Source organism: Castanea sativa, chromosome 6 (assembly GCF_040712315.1).
Source record: "Castanea sativa cultivar Marrone di Chiusa Pesio chromosome 6, ASM4071231v1".
In the NCBI taxonomy this organism is placed as follows: Eukaryota; Viridiplantae; Streptophyta; class Magnoliopsida; order Fagales; family Fagaceae; genus Castanea; species Castanea sativa.
The window spans coordinates 10,729,724-10,749,218 of record NC_134018.1 but is presented as its reverse complement, the minus strand read 5'-3'; the positions used below and the strand labels follow the sequence as shown (position 1 = coordinate 10,749,218).

The following is a 19,495-nucleotide window of genomic DNA, read 5'->3' as shown; positions in this document are numbered from 1 at the left end:
CAACTTACCCCTTAAAAAAAATAGCAAACTAACACCAAAACCCAAAAAAGAAAGGCCCAAAATCCACAATCATATAAGCCCAAAAAACCCCAATAAAACCACCACCACGCAGCCCTGCCCTATCACAACCCCATCCAATACTTGCAATCCACGTGTCTCTCTTTGTCTCTCTATCTCAAACCCCTCTATATAAACTCCCCTCACCCCTAAAAATATCTCGACTCTCTCTCTCTCTCACACAGATTCCCTATCCCTCTGCTTCCCTAGGGTTCAAAACCTCCATTCCGTTAGATTCGACTCATTCTTATTTTTTTTTTCAATATTCATATAAAAAAACAAAGTTCCATCATGATGCAACAGCCAGCATCCGGGGTGGTCCCACAGCAGATGCCGTCGGAACAGCAGTACCAGCAGGCGCACGCCGCTGCCGCTGCGGCGGCGCAGCAACAACAACAACAGCAGCAATGGATGATGCAACAGCAACAACAGCAGCAACAGCAGCAGGTCCCACAACAGTCTGGGTGGGCCCAGCCCCAACAAGCCCAAGCCCAGGCCCAGTACTCGGCCCAACAGACTGTCGGGTCGGAAGAGATCCGCTCTCTCTGGATCGGAGACTTGCTTCCCTGGATGGAAGAGAATTACCTCCTCAGCTGCTTCTCTCATACCGGAGAGGTATTTAACTCTTTTAAATTCTCTGTGTATGTGTGAGATTTAGGGTTTTGTTTGGTTTGGGATTTTGAAATTTTTGGAAAAAAAAGATTGTCTTTCTTTGTATTTGATGTGGAATATTGTCAAATTAGGGTTTTTGAATATTGGGTTTGCGATTTTTGGTTGATGGGTGTTTGGATTGGATATTCTTTTTGTTAGAACTATCAAGATTGAATTTTGATTGCAAAGCTGAATGTGGGTATGTTTGGTAGTGATTTCAATTTTGGTTTAAATTCGATACTGTGAAAACTAGGCATGAAAAGATTGAAATCTAAATTTTCTTTTTTTGTATTCTATTCCTTTTAATCCAATCGAATTGTTCCATAATCTTTATTTTTTTATATGTAATAAAAATCCATGAAAAGGGAGAAAAAAAATGCATGAGGGTCACAACCCTAGTACATAGGGGAGTATACAAATGAAATTGTTTCATTATCTGTTTTATCGTTCCTGTGTAATTGTGGTATTCCAATGATATCTTATTGTCTGTCTCATTGTGTTATCTCAGGTTGTATCTGCTAAGGTTATCCGCAATAAGCAAACTCAGATATCTGATGGTTATGGTTTCGTTGAATTTGTAAGCCGAAATGCAGCAGACAGGGCATTGCAATCCTGTAATGGAAAGGTGATGCCAAACACTGAGCAGAATTTCCGGCTGAACTGGGCTACACTTGGTGCTGGGGAGAGGCGTCAAGATGATGGTCCTGATTATACCATTTTTGTGGGGGATTTGGCGGCTGATGTTACTGATTACATGCTTCAAGAAACCTTTAAAACTGTATACACCTCAGTGAAGGGTGCAAAAGTTGTCACTGATAGGGCCACTGGACGTTCTAAGGGATATGGGTTTGTCAGGTTTGGTGATGAAGGTGAACAGTTGCGTTCCATGACTGAAATGAATGGCCAATATTGTTCTTCGAGGCCCATGCGCATTGGCCCAGCTGCTACCAAAAAGCCTGTTGTTGGTGGACAGCAATATCAGAAAGGTATGTGTTGTGATTAGTATTGATGGTAATGCTTTGCTTGCTAATTAGTATGGCTGCACTAAAAAGTAACTTTAAATGTTTCTGGTTGATTTTTGCTATTGCTTGTTCTACTTGTTTGTTTCTGTATCTTTTTTTTTTTTTTTTGGGGTATCTGTCTCTTAACTTATATGCTATTATTGGTTAAAATGGTAAGTTAAATGCTGTTGGCTTTTTCTTTTTTCTTTTTTTTCCTGATGTCAATTGTCAAAACAGTCTTCCTTAATTTGAAGATGTTCCGTAGTTCATTTGAAGATTCGCGGAACTTACAGTCATTTCGTTCCAGTACTTACCTTTGTAAACTTGGGCACATTTAATTCTGTTAAAACATGCAAAAACTTATATAAAACTCATGTTGTCTTAAAGCAGGACACCGAGAGGCTCTCATTTTGGGGGGCCTGGAACTGATTTCAGCTGAAATGATTCCACTTTAATGCGTGGCCTCATTTTAGGTCAGTTATTTTGTTTATGTCATGAAGTTCATACTTTTTTATCCCTTGTGGCATTTGTTATGCTACATTTTAAATTACTTTTCCAGTTCCTTATATATTTAGAGTTCCCAGTCAAGTTTAAATTCAGCCCTTTTCCAAGTTCTGTATATTTCCTTTCCAATGTTCTTTAGCTTGCATGAATCTTGGAGAACCTTTGTTCTTTGCTCCTTCTATGAATCCATTCCCTTGTGCTCCTTACATCAGGTTGGATGCAAATTCTTTCCAAATCTTTTGGTCCATGTGTGATTGTAAGAGAAGAAATGTTATTATTTTATTTTGAAGCTTCAATATTTTAATATTTCATGCTAAAACTGCACATGGTGGCCAAGGACAAAGTACCTTGTTTGTTTCAATGCACTATTTTATTAAACCATCCTTTATTAGCATAATAATTTTAAATGCTATAACTTCTTTTTACGAGTTCATCACTAAATATTTAATTTTTCTGTAGTTGCCATTTGTTATTTTTCCTTTTGCTTGTGCGGGCATATCCAATTTTGGATGGAAATTCTCTTCTTAGTTCTGACATTTCCACTTCCAGGGTTTGTGATGGGGCCGTCAGATCTTAGATGTATCCATAGATTTACTTCTGAAAAGTTGATTGACTTACCTTATTCAATTTCTAAGCACAAACCTGCTTATATTTTAAAACTTTCTCATATCTGTCCAAGTCTTTAGTCTTTTTATTATTCTTTGAACTGTCACACACCTTTGTAATGTTTTGGAAAATTCTATTAATTGTGTTTATCTTGTGTGAGAGAGAGATGTATTTTCATTTATATGTTCTCAATAACTTAATTATGATGATGTTTGTTGCTGAAATGGTTCATGCCTTTCCTTGTTCTTTGGGTCGATGGCCTCATTTAGAAAGAGAGGGTTTTTTTTTTTGGGGGGGGGGGGTTGGAATCTGAGAGTCAACAATTTGACCATATATTATGTTAAGGGTTGGTCTTGAGCCATCTACTGAGTGCTAGGTAACATTGTTCAGGAGTGCTTGTTTGTAAATAATTGGGTACAAGGGGGTTGTATGTGAATTTGCTGCATCAACTGTTTTGGAAACTTGATGGGAAAGCTCACCACAAGGAGTTTGTGCAAGTGTTAAAAGCAATAGCTCATAGATGAAGAAACTATATTGGAGGCTTTAGAACCGTCAACAATGCTATGATGATACATTCATGATACTCTTTTTAGGGGTATTTCTGTTCTGTTTATTGGCATGTGCTATTTCCTGATTGTATTCTAACCAAACAAATCCATGATTTCATTTTTTTGAATCATAGAACTATAAGTTATTTAATTTGATTTGATTGTGTTTGGGGAAACTAGCCTATTCACATTTTGATTCCTGATGCATGTTAAATTAATTCAAAATGTCAAAAGTTCAGAATGTCTTGGATTGTTGGGCACAACCTTTGAATTACCTGTACACTCACACATGCTATCTCTCTCTCTCTCTCTCTCTCTCTCTCTCTCTCTCTCTCTCGCACACATTCACATACATAAATACCCTGATAGCTCCTTTATTTTAGTGTTATTATTTGTTAGTCACATGTATTTGTCATTTGCAGCTACTACTTACCAGAATACTCAAGGAACCCAGGGGGAGAATGATCCAAATAATACAACAGTGGGTAGCTTGTTTTAATTCTGGTATCATTTATTTCCTGCTATATGCTAGTGACTCTTGACACTCTTGATTGCAGATATTTGTAGGGGGTTTGGATTCAACTGTCACAGATGACCTGTTGAGACAGGTTTTTAGCCGGTTTGGTGAGCTTGTTCATGTGAAAATTCCTGTAGGAAAGCGCTGTGGTTTTGTTCAATTTGCTAACAGGTATCAAGTCAAGACAAGTCTACTTATAAGTGGCCACCCTTTGTTTCCTATTTTTAGTTTTTAACTTTCTTTCTTCCTCTCTCCCAATCTAATCTTCTTTTTATTTTATCCATGGTTGTACTTCAGAGCTTGTGCAGAGCAAGCATTAGCATTAATGAATGGAACTCAGTTGGGAGGACAAAGCATTCGACTTTCATGGGGGCGGAGTCCTTCAAACAAACAGGTTTTTATTTTTTGAATAACCTTGTTAATAGTGGTTTTTTCCATGTATCTGGATAATTAAAAGAATATATTTATTGGATTGGCTTAGACTCAGCCGGACCAGGCCCAGTGGAATGGTGCTGCTTATTATGGGTACCCACAAGGATATGATGCATATACATATGCACCCCCTGCTCAAGACCCTAACATTTACTATGGAGGCTATCCTGGATACGGAAATTACCAGCAGCCTGGTGCTTACCAACAGCCACAGCAGGTAATTAATGTTGTGAGCTTCAGTTTCTTTTTCTCTGTATTTTTCTTTTTTGTGAAATTATTAGTAGTATATGTCTGGAGGCTTATTTTAGCTAGTGAGGCTGGGAAAGCTTTGTTATCAAGTAACTCACATTGTGTCCAAGTAGCTAGCCTCTAATTCCTTCTGATGGAAATGTTTTTAAATGGGAAAGAGGAGGTGGTCATTAAATGTGATGTTGCTGCTGAAAATTTGCAGTTTGTTGGGAATGTTTTATATGTTGCTATTTCATGGAGTGGTTTGTAAACCTTTGTGTCTTACTATTGCTGGTTGTTGGCTAGTAGATGAGCCTTGACATTGACCTATTAAATAACAGGGTTTAGGTGTACATGGCCTTTTGACATTCATTTGAGGGCCATTATTAAAGGCTAAGGGCAGATGGTAGTGCCAGTGTATTAGGAAATTCACATTCTTCTTGGTGTTTTTTATTTGATTTTGTCTCTGCTATGTGCAGTGATCTTTAACCGTTTCAAGCCTGAAGACTGGCCTCGTGTTCGAAGTGCATTAGCTTGCGATTTTGCTCATTGGCTGTAGAAAGATGGCGTGGGGCCCCATCTAAATTTGATTTTAGCTTTATTCTCTCTCTCTCTCTCTCTCTCTCTCTCTCTCTCTCTCTGTTCTTCTCCTTGTGTTTTTTGTGACATTGAGTATGTTGAAGGCACTACCATTGTGGTGGCGTTGGTGCTCCACTTACTTCTATCTATGAATGTCTTGTATACAATATGGATTTGCCAGATTTTCTGCTGTATTAACTATATGATGATGGCTCTAATTTGCTTTCAATATTTTTGTGCCATGGTGCTTTTATAATGATGTATTCCTTTGCAACGTGTAACTATATATTCCCTGTTATGAGTTTGTAAGTTGGATTCCCCCAATTCTCTGCCAGATCGTGCTCTAGGAACTCTTTATCCAATCTGAAAATTATAAATTGCTCCTCATATTCCTCTAATGAGGTAAGGATGAAATTTGACAAAATAAAATTTTGTGAAGTTAGTTATAACATATTTCTACACATTTTAAATGTTATACACTTTTTCATACATTTTTTCATCCATTTGTACATTATAAATGCTTAAACGACATAACTCAAACTACTTTCTCAAACACTCCTGTGTGGAGTGAGTGCATCTTGAGGATGTCCAAGTATATGTATGAGGTGAATTTTGTTGAATGTTTATCTGATCCAATCAGCATGCATTAATTATCAAAACCCAATTGGACATTGATCCTGGACGTTGCTTGGCTTACACTGTAGATGATTGGTTCGACCAGACGTTATTACAATATTATCTAAATAAATCATTAAAATTAACGAGAAAAAAAATGGTTGATTATGAGTTTTTTTTATAATAAATAAATTTTATGAGATGACACTTGAAAGGAATGCAGGTGAACTAACCCTTCTGCAAAAGTGTGTTAAAACAATGTACTAAATATTTGAAACAATTCTAACATACGGTGAATTTTGCGCGAGTATATGATTAATACTTGTAGTCTGCAATTTTAAGATAAAGAAAGAACATATATTTCTAAGAGCAGTGAGAATAGTGCCGGTCGAACACCAAACAGTTTGAATTGGTCTAATAATGGGTTAATGGATACATGGGAAGTAAATAATTGTGAGCAAGGCCAGGTCATCGCTAAATATAGGCAGAGGCTGGAATAACAAATGAACAACTTAGATGAGTTTACATCTTCCAATTTCCAATCAATGGTCAAGCAAAGGAACTAGGTTATGCCACCATGCAATCTAGGTGCAGTGGTCATTCCACAAGTATAACTACATTATTTATGTGATATCCATTGGTATTCTACTATATTTTGGGGTTTACAGCAAAGAAATGTATGCTTCGTATTCACATTAATAAACGTTGGCTTCCATCTTGTACCTTTTGTCATTCTGTTTTCTACAAACATTTCCGTTAATGAACTATATACTTTGCTTTTTGTTAAAAACTTGTTACAAAGTATGCTTATACTTAGAAAAAAAAATGTGATTTAAAAAAAAATTACATAAAAGCTATAAATTTTTTTTAATTTAAAAAAATAACTTATAATCTAGCCCCTGACACTCGTAAATAACATATATTTTAAGGAAACAGCATATCTCTAAAATTGATGAAGATAGATCTTTTTACATGCATACACCACACCTATGCTAAATTCATTTCTTTTTTTCTTTTTCTTTTTTTTGAAGCATTATCTAGTATAAGCTCAGGAATTGATTAAGAATTAAATATTTTAAACTCATCCATTTCAATTTTGACTGTACAAGAACACTATAAAGCCCCTCCGATGAATTTTTTTTGCATTTAGCTTCATTTTTATAATATTTAGTTAGTTGTCTAGTTTGCAAAACCATTCAGCAAACTAACATCTCAAATGTCTAAAACTCGAGTTGCAAGTGGTGGCAACTGATGTGGAAAAATCCACATGGAACTCAAGTTTTTAAGACTCAAGTTCCACCATTTACTTTCCCAACGCCTGTTCTTCTTCTCTTCTTCCTCTTCTCTCCTCCAACCCGTGCTTCTTCTTCTTCCCCTATTCTTCTCTCCTCCATCCCATGCTTCTTCCTCTTCTTACCCTATTCTACTTCTTCAAATCTGCATTGTCCAGAGAGGTCTTCAGATTTGGTACTTCTTCCTTCATTTCTGGTTCTTCATCTTCATCATCATCTTCGTTCTTCTTCCTCTATGGAACTTGAGTCTTTGAAGACTTGAGTTCCATGTGACAAAAACATCTCCATGTCAACAATCAGAACTCGAGTCCTTGAGGCTCGATTTCTTAGCTGAACTTGCCTCAAAGGCTCGAGATGTAATTCTCCTCAATTCTTTCCAATTCTTGCTAACTAGCAACATATTGTATAAAATTTTTATATCTTTTCAGCATTTTCATTGACTTCATTTTTCAATTTTTCACAATTTAACCGAGGTACAGGTGGATCTGAGAATCCCTGATCCATGCCTGCCTGCAGGCAATGGCATTAAAAGAAACTGTGTACGATGCTTCATCCAACTAAAATAAGAAAATATTCGTGCACATAATACAGAAAACAGACAAAAACACAATACTCTATTTCATCCAAAGTCATTTCAGGCTTGAAGCTGACAGACATACTCAAACAGGCTCGTTACCTAAGCTCTCATATACTAACCAAAAATGAAGGGATAAAAGAAAAAAGCCTTATGCTGTCATATCCTATAAGTTAGGAGTGCATGGCATTTAGTAACTTGAGTGCTAGTGCTTCTTGCTCTGCCAAGGAGGAGGAGTCCTTATTTTCTTTTCTCTCACCATCATCACTGTCACTATTGTAATATTTCTTCGACTTTTTACGGGGTCTGTCTCTAGTAGCTTCCTCTTCTGATGCAGAATGTTCTTCATCATCCTCTTCTTCCAAGCTTCCTCTTTTCAACTTCATCTTCTGCTTGATCCGTTTCTCTCTGCGACGTTGGCGATCTAGTAGCTTGTCTTCTTTGTCTACCTGCTTCATCTCTTCCCTCATCTGGTTATAATACTCATTCTTTTTGCCTGCACAACAGTGAAATCTATTACGGCACTTGAACAGCAGCAAATGCACAAAACATTGTCAACATTTGGGATAGAAAATTATTCAGTTCAACTTTGTATTTTATTGACATGCACGGCAAGGCACCGTGTTCAAACAAAGCAATGGCTCAATGAATTGTCATGGATCAATGAGGTTATGCATACTTTAGGAGTTTGAAAGATTGGAAATTTGGATGGCTTTTAAAAAAAAAACAAAAAAAACGTGGATGGCTTCAAAATCCAAGCCATCCACATTTGTTGACCAAGACAACATCTGTGGTAAGAACTGAGAAAGAATAGGGAACCACATTACTTTGCTTCAGCCAAACAATGAAATTTAATTTAGAGAAGGAAAAAGGAAAAAGATACAAGAGCTTATTGTGCTGTGAAGTCTGCCACGGGAATATTATTTATACTAATTGCAGCTCAAGAATGACCATATACCTTGGTCAACCACAAATGATTGGTTGCCACTCTTTATTTCAGCCACCCTCGCAAGTGGGGGTAGTGCATTGCCTTCATCGTCATAAACTAACCTAGTACCCATTGGTCTGTGGATATTTATTTTTAACTTCTTCTTCTTTGAAATCCGTGTTGCAGGCCTACAAAGGAAAGGATAGAAAAGCTCAAATCAGATTAATGAAAACCATATAAAGCACAATAGATTGAACAGTAAATCTTAAACTTTTTGCCTAGCATTGGTGACCCAGACAGAGATCTGGGTAAAATACTAGATGACACTTACTGTACGGAACACCAGCTAGATAGAATAAAACTACACATCCAACACAATTGCATATTTGCATGTAATTACTAATTCCTATCAAATATCATTATTGTATGGTGATCTTAGTGTTAATATACCTGTATAAAAACTCTATATAAATAATTACAGAAAAGTAATGTACCTAGCATCTGTGATTTCACTCATTTTCTCCTCTTCCTCATTTGGTGTATCCTGCTTTAGAAGAAAAGCTTTGTCCATTTCCTCTTCATCTATATCACCGATATCTAGAATCTCTTTGGGAATCTCCAGCAGATTCTCCCTGTCAGAGTTTTCAGATGCAGGAAGAGAAATTGTCTCTGATGCTGTTTTTGACTTGTTTTTCTGCTTCAAGAAACGGATTTTCGGAGTCATTGGGAGACCCAATGACGCTGAAAATTCATCAATAGGCAGTTTTGTCACATCAAAAATTTCTTTTTCCTTCTGAATATGAATAGACCGCAAATATGTCACAAAGGCTCTTTGGGCCTGATACTGCATATCTGGATACTTAACTAGTAATGCTGACAACAGCCCAGAAACAGGTTGCAGTCTTTTTTTGTTTGCCTGAAAAATAACAGCAAGGTTAGCAAACAAATGAATTTAAACAATCATTACATGAGCAAGTATTCTCTTAAGAATCCCAATCAAATATGTTGAGCCACCAAAGAGAAAAAGGAAGAAGTAAATATATATATATATATATATATATATATTAACTAGATAAGCAAAAGGAAGCCAAAGGATATTGGTTATCTACAATAGACTTTGCAAATAAGGCAGTCTACCTTAATAAATTGTATGGGTACTTTTTGTGCTTGTAATTTTTCAAGCATTTTCATTTCTGAGGGCATCAGAAATAAAACAGACCTCCCTCCAGAATGATAGCGAGCAGTGCGACCAGCTCTGTGTATGTAAGCTTTAACATCTTCTGGACAATCCACCTACAGAAATACGATAAAAAATTTCTAAGACCTTAGTAACAAGAAAAAGAATTGTTTTGTCTTATGCACACACAAGCTTATCTGAACAACCAATTAAATTACCTGGACAACCCAATCGACTGCCTTGTTAAAATCAAGGCCTCTTGAGGCCACATCGGTTGAGAAGAGAACTGAACGCTGCTCACAGAATTCTGAATATATTCCCATCCTTCTCCCCTGCTTCATTCTCCCATGAAGACACTTTAAGGGTATCCCAGGACGCAGTTTCTTGAATGCTTCATAGACAAATTTGACCTAAAAGTACCAGCCATTCATCCTTAGCAACAATAATGAAAATGAGTATACAAATTAATCAAAAAATGGACCAAGCATTAAAAGGTAATACTAATACAAGGCCATCTAGATAAGGGAAAAAAATCTTCTTGCCTCTAGATATGGACACATGGAGAGAAAACACCTCCTAGAATTAAAAAAAAAATTAACTAGCGGCATTCTCCATTCTCAATTTGTTTTATGGAAGGTCTTAGTTAAACTAAGACTTCAGCCACCATAAATGAGAAACATCAATATGAGAACTAATTGAAGAACATGAAAACCAAGGATGTGGTGAAGTGCTTATCTGGATATAAGCTAAATGAACTAAGCCAATTAGACAATTGATCCAGCATGGTGTGGACTGGAAAACCATCAAAGACATACCAACTCAACTTGGACTCTAACATAAACATTTGCATGTAAGACCCCTAAATTACACAGATATTGACAAAAAAGTGTAAACGTATGCTCCTACATGTAATAGACAAGTTAAATGTTAACATCCCAAAGGTCCTTGTATAACCTCTTCCTATTTGGCTATTATCCAAAAAAAGAGAAACTCTTTCTATTCAACTCCTTAGGAGTGCTTGTGTATATTTCCTGTGTACATGAGGCAGCTCCTCTTCTTTAATAAAATATATTACTTATAAAAAATGAATAAAACAATCATAATTGCCAAATCCTACAATGTAATGACTTTTAATTGTATTACTATCTAATCTCCCATAATCAGATTTTATCTATGAAACTATACATATAGTTCTTCAATGCACAAAAATGATAATTTTTAAATTAGGTAACATTCCAACAACTGTACCCAAACCAACGCATTCATAAGCTACTTGAGTATATGTCCTATAGATACAGCCAAGATAAATGTAATGTTTTGTGCCATGAACACTTGATTTTTGTGGAGAGAAACAATTTAACAATTTGGTGTTAAGAAAAAAAAAATGTGAACAAGAATTGACAAAATCAATCGCATATAAAACATCAAACTGCCACTGCCCAAAACTGGGCAGCAACTATGAATAAGCCAAATCATCTTATCTGTTAACCAACAGGTAAGGGGGCTCGTATTGGCCTCAAACAACTATACAAACCCTAAGTTCCACACTTTTAGATTGGCTTTATTCAACAAGACATGATTTCTAATAAAGGAATAAAAGATGCTGAGTTACCTGTTTACAGCTTGAAAGAAACACTAGGATCTTTGAATTAAGATGTGACTTTATGAAACTCCACAACATATCTAACTTTTGGTCAAGAGGAACAACCATTGCAGTTTGCTGCAAGAGGTTGGGAGTGGAAGTTACAGACTCCTCATGCACGCTGAGATACTCTGGGTCCTTCAAACTGAGTCTTGCAAGATCTTGAACTGACTTTGTTTGAGTTGCTGAGAATAGCAAGGTTTGTCTATTCTTAGGTAGTTGCGACACGATAGCATTTAAAGCCTTCTTGAATCCGACATCAAGAATACGATCTGCCTCATCAAGAACCAAAACCTGTTTCCTGGCCAGGAATTCCCACCCAAATGAGAAGCTAAATAACCAATACTTGAAACATGTGTGCACATGCAAGTGCAAAGACATGCTTGCAAGTGTAAGTGTGTGTGTGCATGTGCATGTGCATGTATGTGTGTGTGCATGTGTGAGAGAGAGAGAGAGAGAGGTGAAACAAGGAAGTGGAAGAGTAGGCACATGGTTGTCAAAATCGCGATTTGGATCGTAGGATCGCACAACTTTACGATCCCACCTCACCAAAATGTTTAGAATCGCACAAGGATCGTAAAAATTCTAGGATCGCATGTAGGATTGTGTAGGATTGTATGGGATCCTACCGATCCTACCAAAACCTAAAAATTAGTTTTTTTTTTTTTTTTAGTTCATCTATATAAGTTGTAATTTGTAATTTGTATAAGACATTGTACTTCATAAATGTATCAACTAAATGGTGGGACTCATATGGAGATGACTTTCTTGAATTGAAAATTTTTGCTACAAGAATATTGAGCTTAACATATAGCTCTTCAGGTTGTAAAAGTAATTGGAGTACATTTGGAATAGTAAGACCAAATGACTTTGGTATATTATCCCCCAGTTGAGAATTCTCTTCTAAAATTGGTACAATTTTAAGTACACTCAAAAAGGAGAGAATTGTTTAAGCAAAAAAAAAAATGAATGAGTTGGTATTTGTTATGAAAAACTTGAAGATAAAAGAGAAAATACCTAAACCATCAAGTGCAAAAGAAGAAATTGGTTTGAAGAACTTGTCTTTGGATAATGAGTGGTTAGCAAAGGGTGTCAACTAGAAGATGATATAGATTTTGATGAAGATAATGAAGTAACAATTCTAATGCCTTCTTTTATAGATTTTTTTTTTTTTTTTAAATTTACATGTGTATAGTGTGAATGTGTGGTCACTATTGTATCATTTGGTTATCAATGTTAGGTGATGATGAGGGTTCAAGAGTTGCTGCTGAAGGAAAAAGTGTGCTAGTATTTTGGTACTTGGTTGGTTTCTAATTAAACATTCACTGAACTTTTTAAATACATTGCGTTAAAACTTAAATATATTTGTTTCATTAGTATAGACGTAACGATATAGAACATGCAAATTACATCATATAATCAAAAATTTTATTTTTGTTATGGAAGATTCATAATTTACGTGATTATTCAATATACAAAGTCACTATAATTGTGTTTTTTGCTTCAAATCTAAAAATAGGTAAGATCTTACGATCCACGATTCGATCCTATGATTTACGATCCTACCTACCTCCTGTGATTCTACGTAGGATCCCGATTTTAACAACTTAACAACCTTGAGTAGGCAGCCTTGTTCCCAAAAAAAGATCTGTAAATTAGGATGATTGAAAAAAGGGCAAACTTCCAAACCAAAAGAGTGACTTAGTGCCAAAAGAAAATGAATACAGAGGGAGGATAAAACAAGCAGGAATGGCAGAGACACATCACCAACTTGAAAGGACAAGGCACGTGGATTTATAAAACATAATTTTAGCAACTTTCTTTCTTATAATGCAATGACTTTGGTATGGGAAATAATAGACGAAAAACAACAGGAAAAAAAAAAAAAACAAAGAAGACTGTCACCAAAACAGGAAAAGAAAAATGAGAAAGAAAATATAATGGTGACCTGAAGCAGGGAACATTCAAAGTTTGGAGTCTCATCCATGTGCTGAAGAAGCCTACCAGGAGTGCAAACCAAAATATTGAGCCGATTTACATGCTCCTTCTCTGTGTCAATATCTTTGCGACCACCAATTAGAAGGCCAGCACTAAAATTATGGCGCTTCCCTACAGTTTTCAACACATCAAAAAGTTGGCCTGCTAATTCCCGTGTGGGAGATATAATGATGCTCCCTACACCATCCTCAGGTCCCCATGTCTCTCTATATAACTTCTCCAGAACCTAAAATCAACATAACAATTGAGCACAAGAACACACACATATATATACACAACATACAAATGAAAATTCAAACATACAAAAGAACTAGCATGCTAAAGAAAATTATAAGAACTAAATCATAAGGAAGAATAAAATGAAAGCCTTCTTCCCACTAGTTGTTTTCATGCTATTCATCCCGAGACAAAAGATACCCCCCATTAAATTCCACTCTTTTCTCACACTTCCTCACCAACCAAACAAAACGCAAAATTTCCTTTAGTCCACTTCCATCAATCATTTCCTCACACGTTTTCACCAATCAAACAAACCCCACAAAACTCAAACTTCTCACTCTCAACTAAATTCCCCTATTTTTCCCACACTTTCTAAGCAACCAAACAAAACCCAAAATTCCCACAACTTACAAAACTCACACTTCTCTCACTCCCAACCAAATTCCATTATTTCCACACAAACACAATTCTCATTAAAATTCAACAACCCAACAAACAAAAACAAAAAAGCAAAAACTCACGGGAATAACAAAAGCCAGAGTCTTTCCAGACCCGGTTTTCGCGGCGCCGAGAATGTCCCTTCCGCAGAGCGCGTGGGGCAGAGTGGCCCTCTGAACATCGGTCATCTCGACATACCCAGCATCACGAAGACCATCCACGGTTTTCTTCGACAAGGGCAGCTGGTCAAACCGCGTGGCACCGGCGTACCGCGAGAACGAGTCGCCGCCGAGGCAGCCAATAGGTGAGTTGGAAGGCAGCGGAGGCAGAGACATGGGGTTGGAGCCGGAGTCGGGTTTCTGGGATTGGATCCATGAGTCGAGGAGCTTGATTGTTTCTCTTTCTGAGACGCGGAGTTTGTTGCGGAATTGTTTGGATTTGGGTTTTTTCATTGTTGGAGAGTTTTGAGGTTGTCGGTCTCTTTGTGTGAATCTCTGCGTGTGTTTGTGTTTGTGTTTGTGGGGTTTGGGGTTTAAGAGAGAGCAATGAGAGACGAGAAAAGGGTTTGGTGCTTTTTTGGGTTTTTACTTTTTAGAGGGCAAAGACAATTTCAATTTGAGAGGGTTTAGTATGGTTTTTACCATTTTACTTTTACCCACACACACACACATATATATATATATATATATAAAAAGCAGTTATGCTAGACACTGTACATCCAGTGTTTTTGCATTGTGTCGCAGCTGCTTTGGTTCAGTGAGTCTTTTTTATTTATTTATTTTTTTCGTTTATTCAATTGGAACTGTAGTTACAGGGCCTAGTTGTTTTTTTTTTAATCTGTTTGTTTTTTTTTTTTCTTTTAAATATTGATGTAAGTTGACATTTATATTGTTATATTGACACAACAAATTTTACAATATTTTCATAATTATTGACGTGTTAATTTCTTACAAGTTGAAATAAAATAATAAAATAAAATATGAGATTGGTTTTTTTTTTTTAGTAATCGGTTTGTGTTTTTTTTTTCTTTTAAATATTGATGTAAGCTGACATTTATATTGTTATACTAACACAACAAATTTCACAATATTTTCATAATTATTGATGTGTCAATTTCTTACCAGTCAAAATAAAATATGAGACTGTAGCCAATCACAACTGAAAATAAATGTTTAAAAAAAATGTTACAACACTTTATTGTTATCACAATATTTTCACAATTGTTGAGATCTCAGTTTCTTATAAATCAAATAATAAAAAAATGCTAAGTCCACAACATTTTAACATTAATTTCTACAGTGCCTAAAGTTTTTTTTTCCCAGTAATCGGTTTGTGTTTTTTTTTTCTTTTAAATATTTATATAAATTGGCATATATATTGTTATACTAACACAACAAATTCCACAATATTTTTACAATTATTAAGGTATCAATTTTTTACTAGTCGAAATAAAAAAATAAAATATGAGACTATGACCAACCACAATTGAAAATAAATGTTTTGAGAAAATGTTACAACACTTATTGTTATTACAATATTTTCACAATTGTTGAGATCTCAGTTTCTTATATACCAAATAAAAAGTTGTTAAATCCACAACATTTTAACATTAATTTCACAATAAATCATAGGTAAGCTATTATTGATGGATAGCATTGGAGTTATAGTGCTTTTGGTTTATTCAACTAGCACTGTAGCTAAAGTTTTTTTTTTTTCCAGTAATTGGTTTGTGTTTTTTTTTTCTTTGAAATATGTATGTAAGTTGACATATATATTGCTATACTAACACAACAAATTTCACAATATTTTCACAATTATTGACGTGTCAATTTCTTACAAGTCAAAATAAAATAATAAAATATGAGACTGTGACTAACCACAACTGAAAATAAATGTTTTGAGAAAATATTACAACACTTATTATTATCACAATATTTTCACAATTGTTGAGATCTCAGTTTCTTTTAGATCAAATAAAAAAATGTGAAATCCACAACATTTTAACATTAATTTCTACCGTGCCTAAATTTTTTTTTTCCCCAGTAATCGGTTTGTGTTTTTTTTTTCTTTCCTTTAAATATTTATGTAAGCTGCCACATATATTGTTATACCGACGCAACATATTTCACAATATTTTTACAAATATTGAAGTATCAATTTCTTACAAGTCGAAATAAAATAATAAAATATGAGACTATGACTAACTACAACTGGAAATAAATGTTTTGAGAATAACAATATAATGTTATCAGTTTAAAACCAATAATAACTTGTCATTTAGAATTTGTTCTAAAAATGTTATGAATGTAGCATTTCTCTCAAATAAAATAAAAAAATATCTATTCGGATTCTAAAAATGAAGATATTGTGAAAATATTGTGATATTTTGTTATATTCTTAGACTTCTTTTTTAATATAGTCAAATTGGGTGAGCCAAAATTCACGGTTTCACACACAAAATCTATATTAATTTTCTCACTACTGGGGCAGCACGTGCCTTGCACGTGCAGCCAACACTAGTGTATATAAATAAATAAATAAATAGAAGAAGATGAAGGAGGGAAATTTGCAAGGGTTTGATTCAAGAGAATGGTGTTTAAAGGAAAAAGGGTCGTAAAACTAAAGAGAAAAGGAAAGGAAACATGCTAGAAAAATATTTCCTTACATATTTTCTTTGGATGTATCAAGGGGAAAAGAAAAAGAAAGTAACAATCTCATGTAAATCTCATATCTTCCTTTGTCTTATACGTAATTTGCATGGTGGAAATCATGTCCTTCCGGCTTAGGTTAAATCGACCTCATAGGTTAAATCTCGTCCCTTGTATGGATAAATGGATGGAATTGGGATGAGTTTAACCTTTTTAAATATAAATAAGATGAGTTGGCTTTGGTTGCATGAGGAATTAGATTTTTTTTTTTTCATCCCAAACCCAAATCTTTTCACTCCTATTTGAAAAGATGTTAAGACTTAAGAAGTGAGAAGTTATGGGTTTGAAACTATTTCAAATTTAGAATCAAGTCAAGAGTTTTGTAATTTAGTAATATTGAATGCTTTTCTTTATGAAGAGAATTAGCTTCAAATCTTCCTGAAATGGTGTGGTAACTAGCAAGATGCACCGTTAGCTGAGTAGGAGATGAAGGAATTTGGGTTTTTTTTATTTGCGTTTGATTATTGTAGAATGGAAGGTGAACTTGAAAATAGGCGGGTCTGATATTTAAAGAAGAGCATAAGGTTTTATTCAACCCCCCAAAAAAAAAAAAAAAAAATTCAGAACAGTGTTTAAATGTAAAACGCAGAATTCTAGAAGGGTAGGTGAACCTAACATTTTATTCAGGAGGGAGAGAGAGAGAGAGAGAAAGAGAGAGAGAGAGCATAGCTTCTTCTTCTTTTTTTAATGAGAGTAGGCACGAATGAATAATTATAATGTAATCCCACTTAAATTTAGATAGATGGAGCAAAATTGGACTCAAATTTCATATTTGAATTGAACAACTGGAAGAATAATTATAGTTTGGTCCCTACATAAATCTAGACACATCCCCCTCAATCCAAACGATCCAAATGGACTTTCCTTCCCTCTACTATTCTCTTCATTGTTCTCTTGTCCACTATGACATATTTTCTTAAATAAATTGTGAAATCGTTGCATTTCATTTGTCTAAAAACAGCCAATTCAAAGTGATTTTAATTAATGTGGTCTCTTTGGTTTTCACATTTAATAACTCATTTGCACAATAGACCTGTGACGCAAAATTAGGCTCTAATTTGAAATTTTAATTAAACTTTCTTTAAGTTTTACCAATTAATATATACTAGCTTGTAACCTCATACGTATACATGGATACATTTGAAGATATACAATAAAATACATATTATTATTCCTATATATATAATTTAAATACTATTGATAGTCATTCTTATATTTTGTTAATTCTTTAAAAAGTCTTGTAAGAATATTATTAGGTATAAAATGTAAACTATCCATGTCTATTTTTATTTATTTATTTTTATTACTTCTTAATTTTTGTTATTTTGAAGTTCTTTTTTTTTTACAATTTATTTATTCTAGACTCTTTGGTTTTTGTACTCAATAACTCATTTTGATGAATATTTATAATGCGGTCCCACATTTGATTCTAAAATCAGGAAATAAAACTCTCTCTAAAAATAAATAATTTACATTAACTTACCTAGAAATTTAAAAATATATATATATAGATAGGACATGTGGCGCAAAATTAGATAATAATTAGAATCCAATTTGAAATCTAATTAGATCTCAGCTTTACCTATTAATATATATATATATATATATATATAGATATGGTGATGCACGAAATCCAATAGGCTGAAATACTTCGGGTTACAATAATGACTGTTAGTCCTGAAAAGAAAGAAAGAATTATCAAGGGTGATCGGTATAACTCGGTCAAGGATTTTCGGACGGTGAAGTTAGTTTTCTCTTTAGAACACAAGGATGAGAAATAGTGAATGGTAGAACTTACCTCGAGTGAATGAGACTTGCTCCATTTATAGAGAGTCTAGAGTGGGTCTACTTATTCGGATCTACCACCATCATGGGTGATGTGAGTAGTTAATGGAGAAAATGGATAAATGGAGTATGTGGGGCGAATTACGAGAAACTCCTTCCACGTTTTGAGAGTAGCACATTATAGTCAAAGAACAAAGTTTCATTCCAATCTAATTTGGAGGGAAACCCTCCAAGCTCATCATATATATTTATATTGAGTGTGAATTTTGAAAATCTAACTGTCAGATTGCATGTTCTTATTACATCCTTAATACTTACAAAATTTCAAGAAAATCAAAGATTAATTACTATGTCATCAAATAAATGTTATAATTTCAAGTTTTTTTAATCTAAAGTTGTATATAAAAATAAGTTGATTGATCAAATAGTAAATAATATCTAAGTTGAATGAAATTTGATATGTATGTTAAGAACATAAGAAACATGAAATTCAATGGTTAAATTTTCAAAATTCATACCAAAAAAAGATATACATGAAAAGTTTGAAGAGTTTTTCTCCAGACTAGTTTGGAGAGAAACTTTGTTCATAGTTAGATCATAAGGAACTTTATGAGAATTCACTAAGTGTTATTCGGTCATCCTTGCTTTTGTGCTATGGACAATTAACCTGGTCTTGTTATAAAAGGGACGTGTATTGTTCCTACGCACAATGTCCTTGTTCTCCTCTTCCTAAGGTTTTTTGGATGTGATTAGGTTATGGATGTGGTGACTGTGGATGACCAGCATGGACAAATATTCTTAACTTAGTCCCCATCAATATATATTAGAGTTCAAATCTCTCATTCTCCACTATTTATAATCAACGATTCATTTTATTGTTTGAATGTTAAAAAAAAAACATTTTTAAGGTTGCAATAAACTACGAACAAGTTAAATACTAGACATAGTTGAATTATCCAATACAACACTCCCAAACTAAATCCCAGAATTGTGTTA

At 34.5% G+C, this 19,495-nt stretch overlaps 2 protein-coding genes across 2 annotated transcripts; one reads left to right on the top strand and one right to left on the bottom strand.

The window, feature by feature from the left end:
* Window positions 1–221: 221 nt before the first annotated feature.
* LOC142638154 (polyadenylate-binding protein RBP45) lies at window positions 222–5,352 on the top strand. The gene is made up of 7 exons (XM_075812158.1): window positions 222–672; window positions 1,217–1,694; window positions 3,790–3,848; window positions 3,925–4,055; window positions 4,182–4,278; window positions 4,366–4,533; window positions 5,024–5,352. The coding sequence occupies exons 1-7, from the start codon at window positions 349–351 to the stop codon at window positions 5,024–5,026; spliced, it is 1,260 nt and encodes a 419-aa protein (XP_075668273.1). The 5' UTR covers window positions 222–348; the 3' UTR covers window positions 5,027–5,352.
* A 2,132-nt stretch (window positions 5,353–7,484) lies between these two features.
* On the bottom strand, window positions 7,485–14,552 carry LOC142641409 (DEAD-box ATP-dependent RNA helicase 32). Its single transcript, XM_075815842.1, has 8 exons — window positions 14,090–14,552; window positions 13,300–13,575; window positions 11,322–11,645; window positions 9,928–10,119; window positions 9,670–9,825; window positions 9,027–9,448; window positions 8,563–8,720; window positions 7,485–8,100 (listed from the first exon to the last, which is right to left on the bottom strand). The coding sequence occupies exons 1-8, from the start codon at window positions 14,456–14,458 to the stop codon at window positions 7,778–7,780; spliced, it is 2,220 nt and encodes a 739-aa protein (XP_075671957.1). The 5' UTR covers window positions 14,459–14,552; the 3' UTR covers window positions 7,485–7,777.
* Between the last annotated feature and the right edge of the window lie 4,943 nt (window positions 14,553–19,495).

Bases quoted from the DNA above. Each gene is read 5' to 3' on its own strand.
- LOC142638154 (XM_075812158.1), top strand. From the start codon at position 349: ATGATGCAACAGCCAGCATCCGGGGTGGTCCCACAGCAGATGCCGTCG. The intron at 673-1,216 runs GTATTTAACTCT...GTGTTATCTCAG, and splicing joins GCTTCTCTCATACCGGAGAG to GTTGTATCTGCTAAGGTTAT. The intron at 4,056-4,181 runs GTATCAAGTCAA...GTTGTACTTCAG, and splicing joins TTTGTTCAATTTGCTAACAG to AGCTTGTGCAGAGCAAGCAT.
- LOC142641409 (XM_075815842.1), bottom strand. From the start codon at position 14,458: ATGAAAAAACCCAAATCCAAACAATTCCGCAACAAACTCCGCGTCTCA. The intron at 11,646-13,299 runs GTCACCATTATA...GCCAGGAAACAG, and splicing joins TTGAATGTTCCCTGCTTCAG to GTTTTGGTTCTTGATGAGGC. The intron at 9,449-9,669 runs GTAGACTGCCTT...GTTATTTTTCAG, and splicing joins TACCCATACAATTTATTAAG to GCAAACAAAAAAAGACTGCA.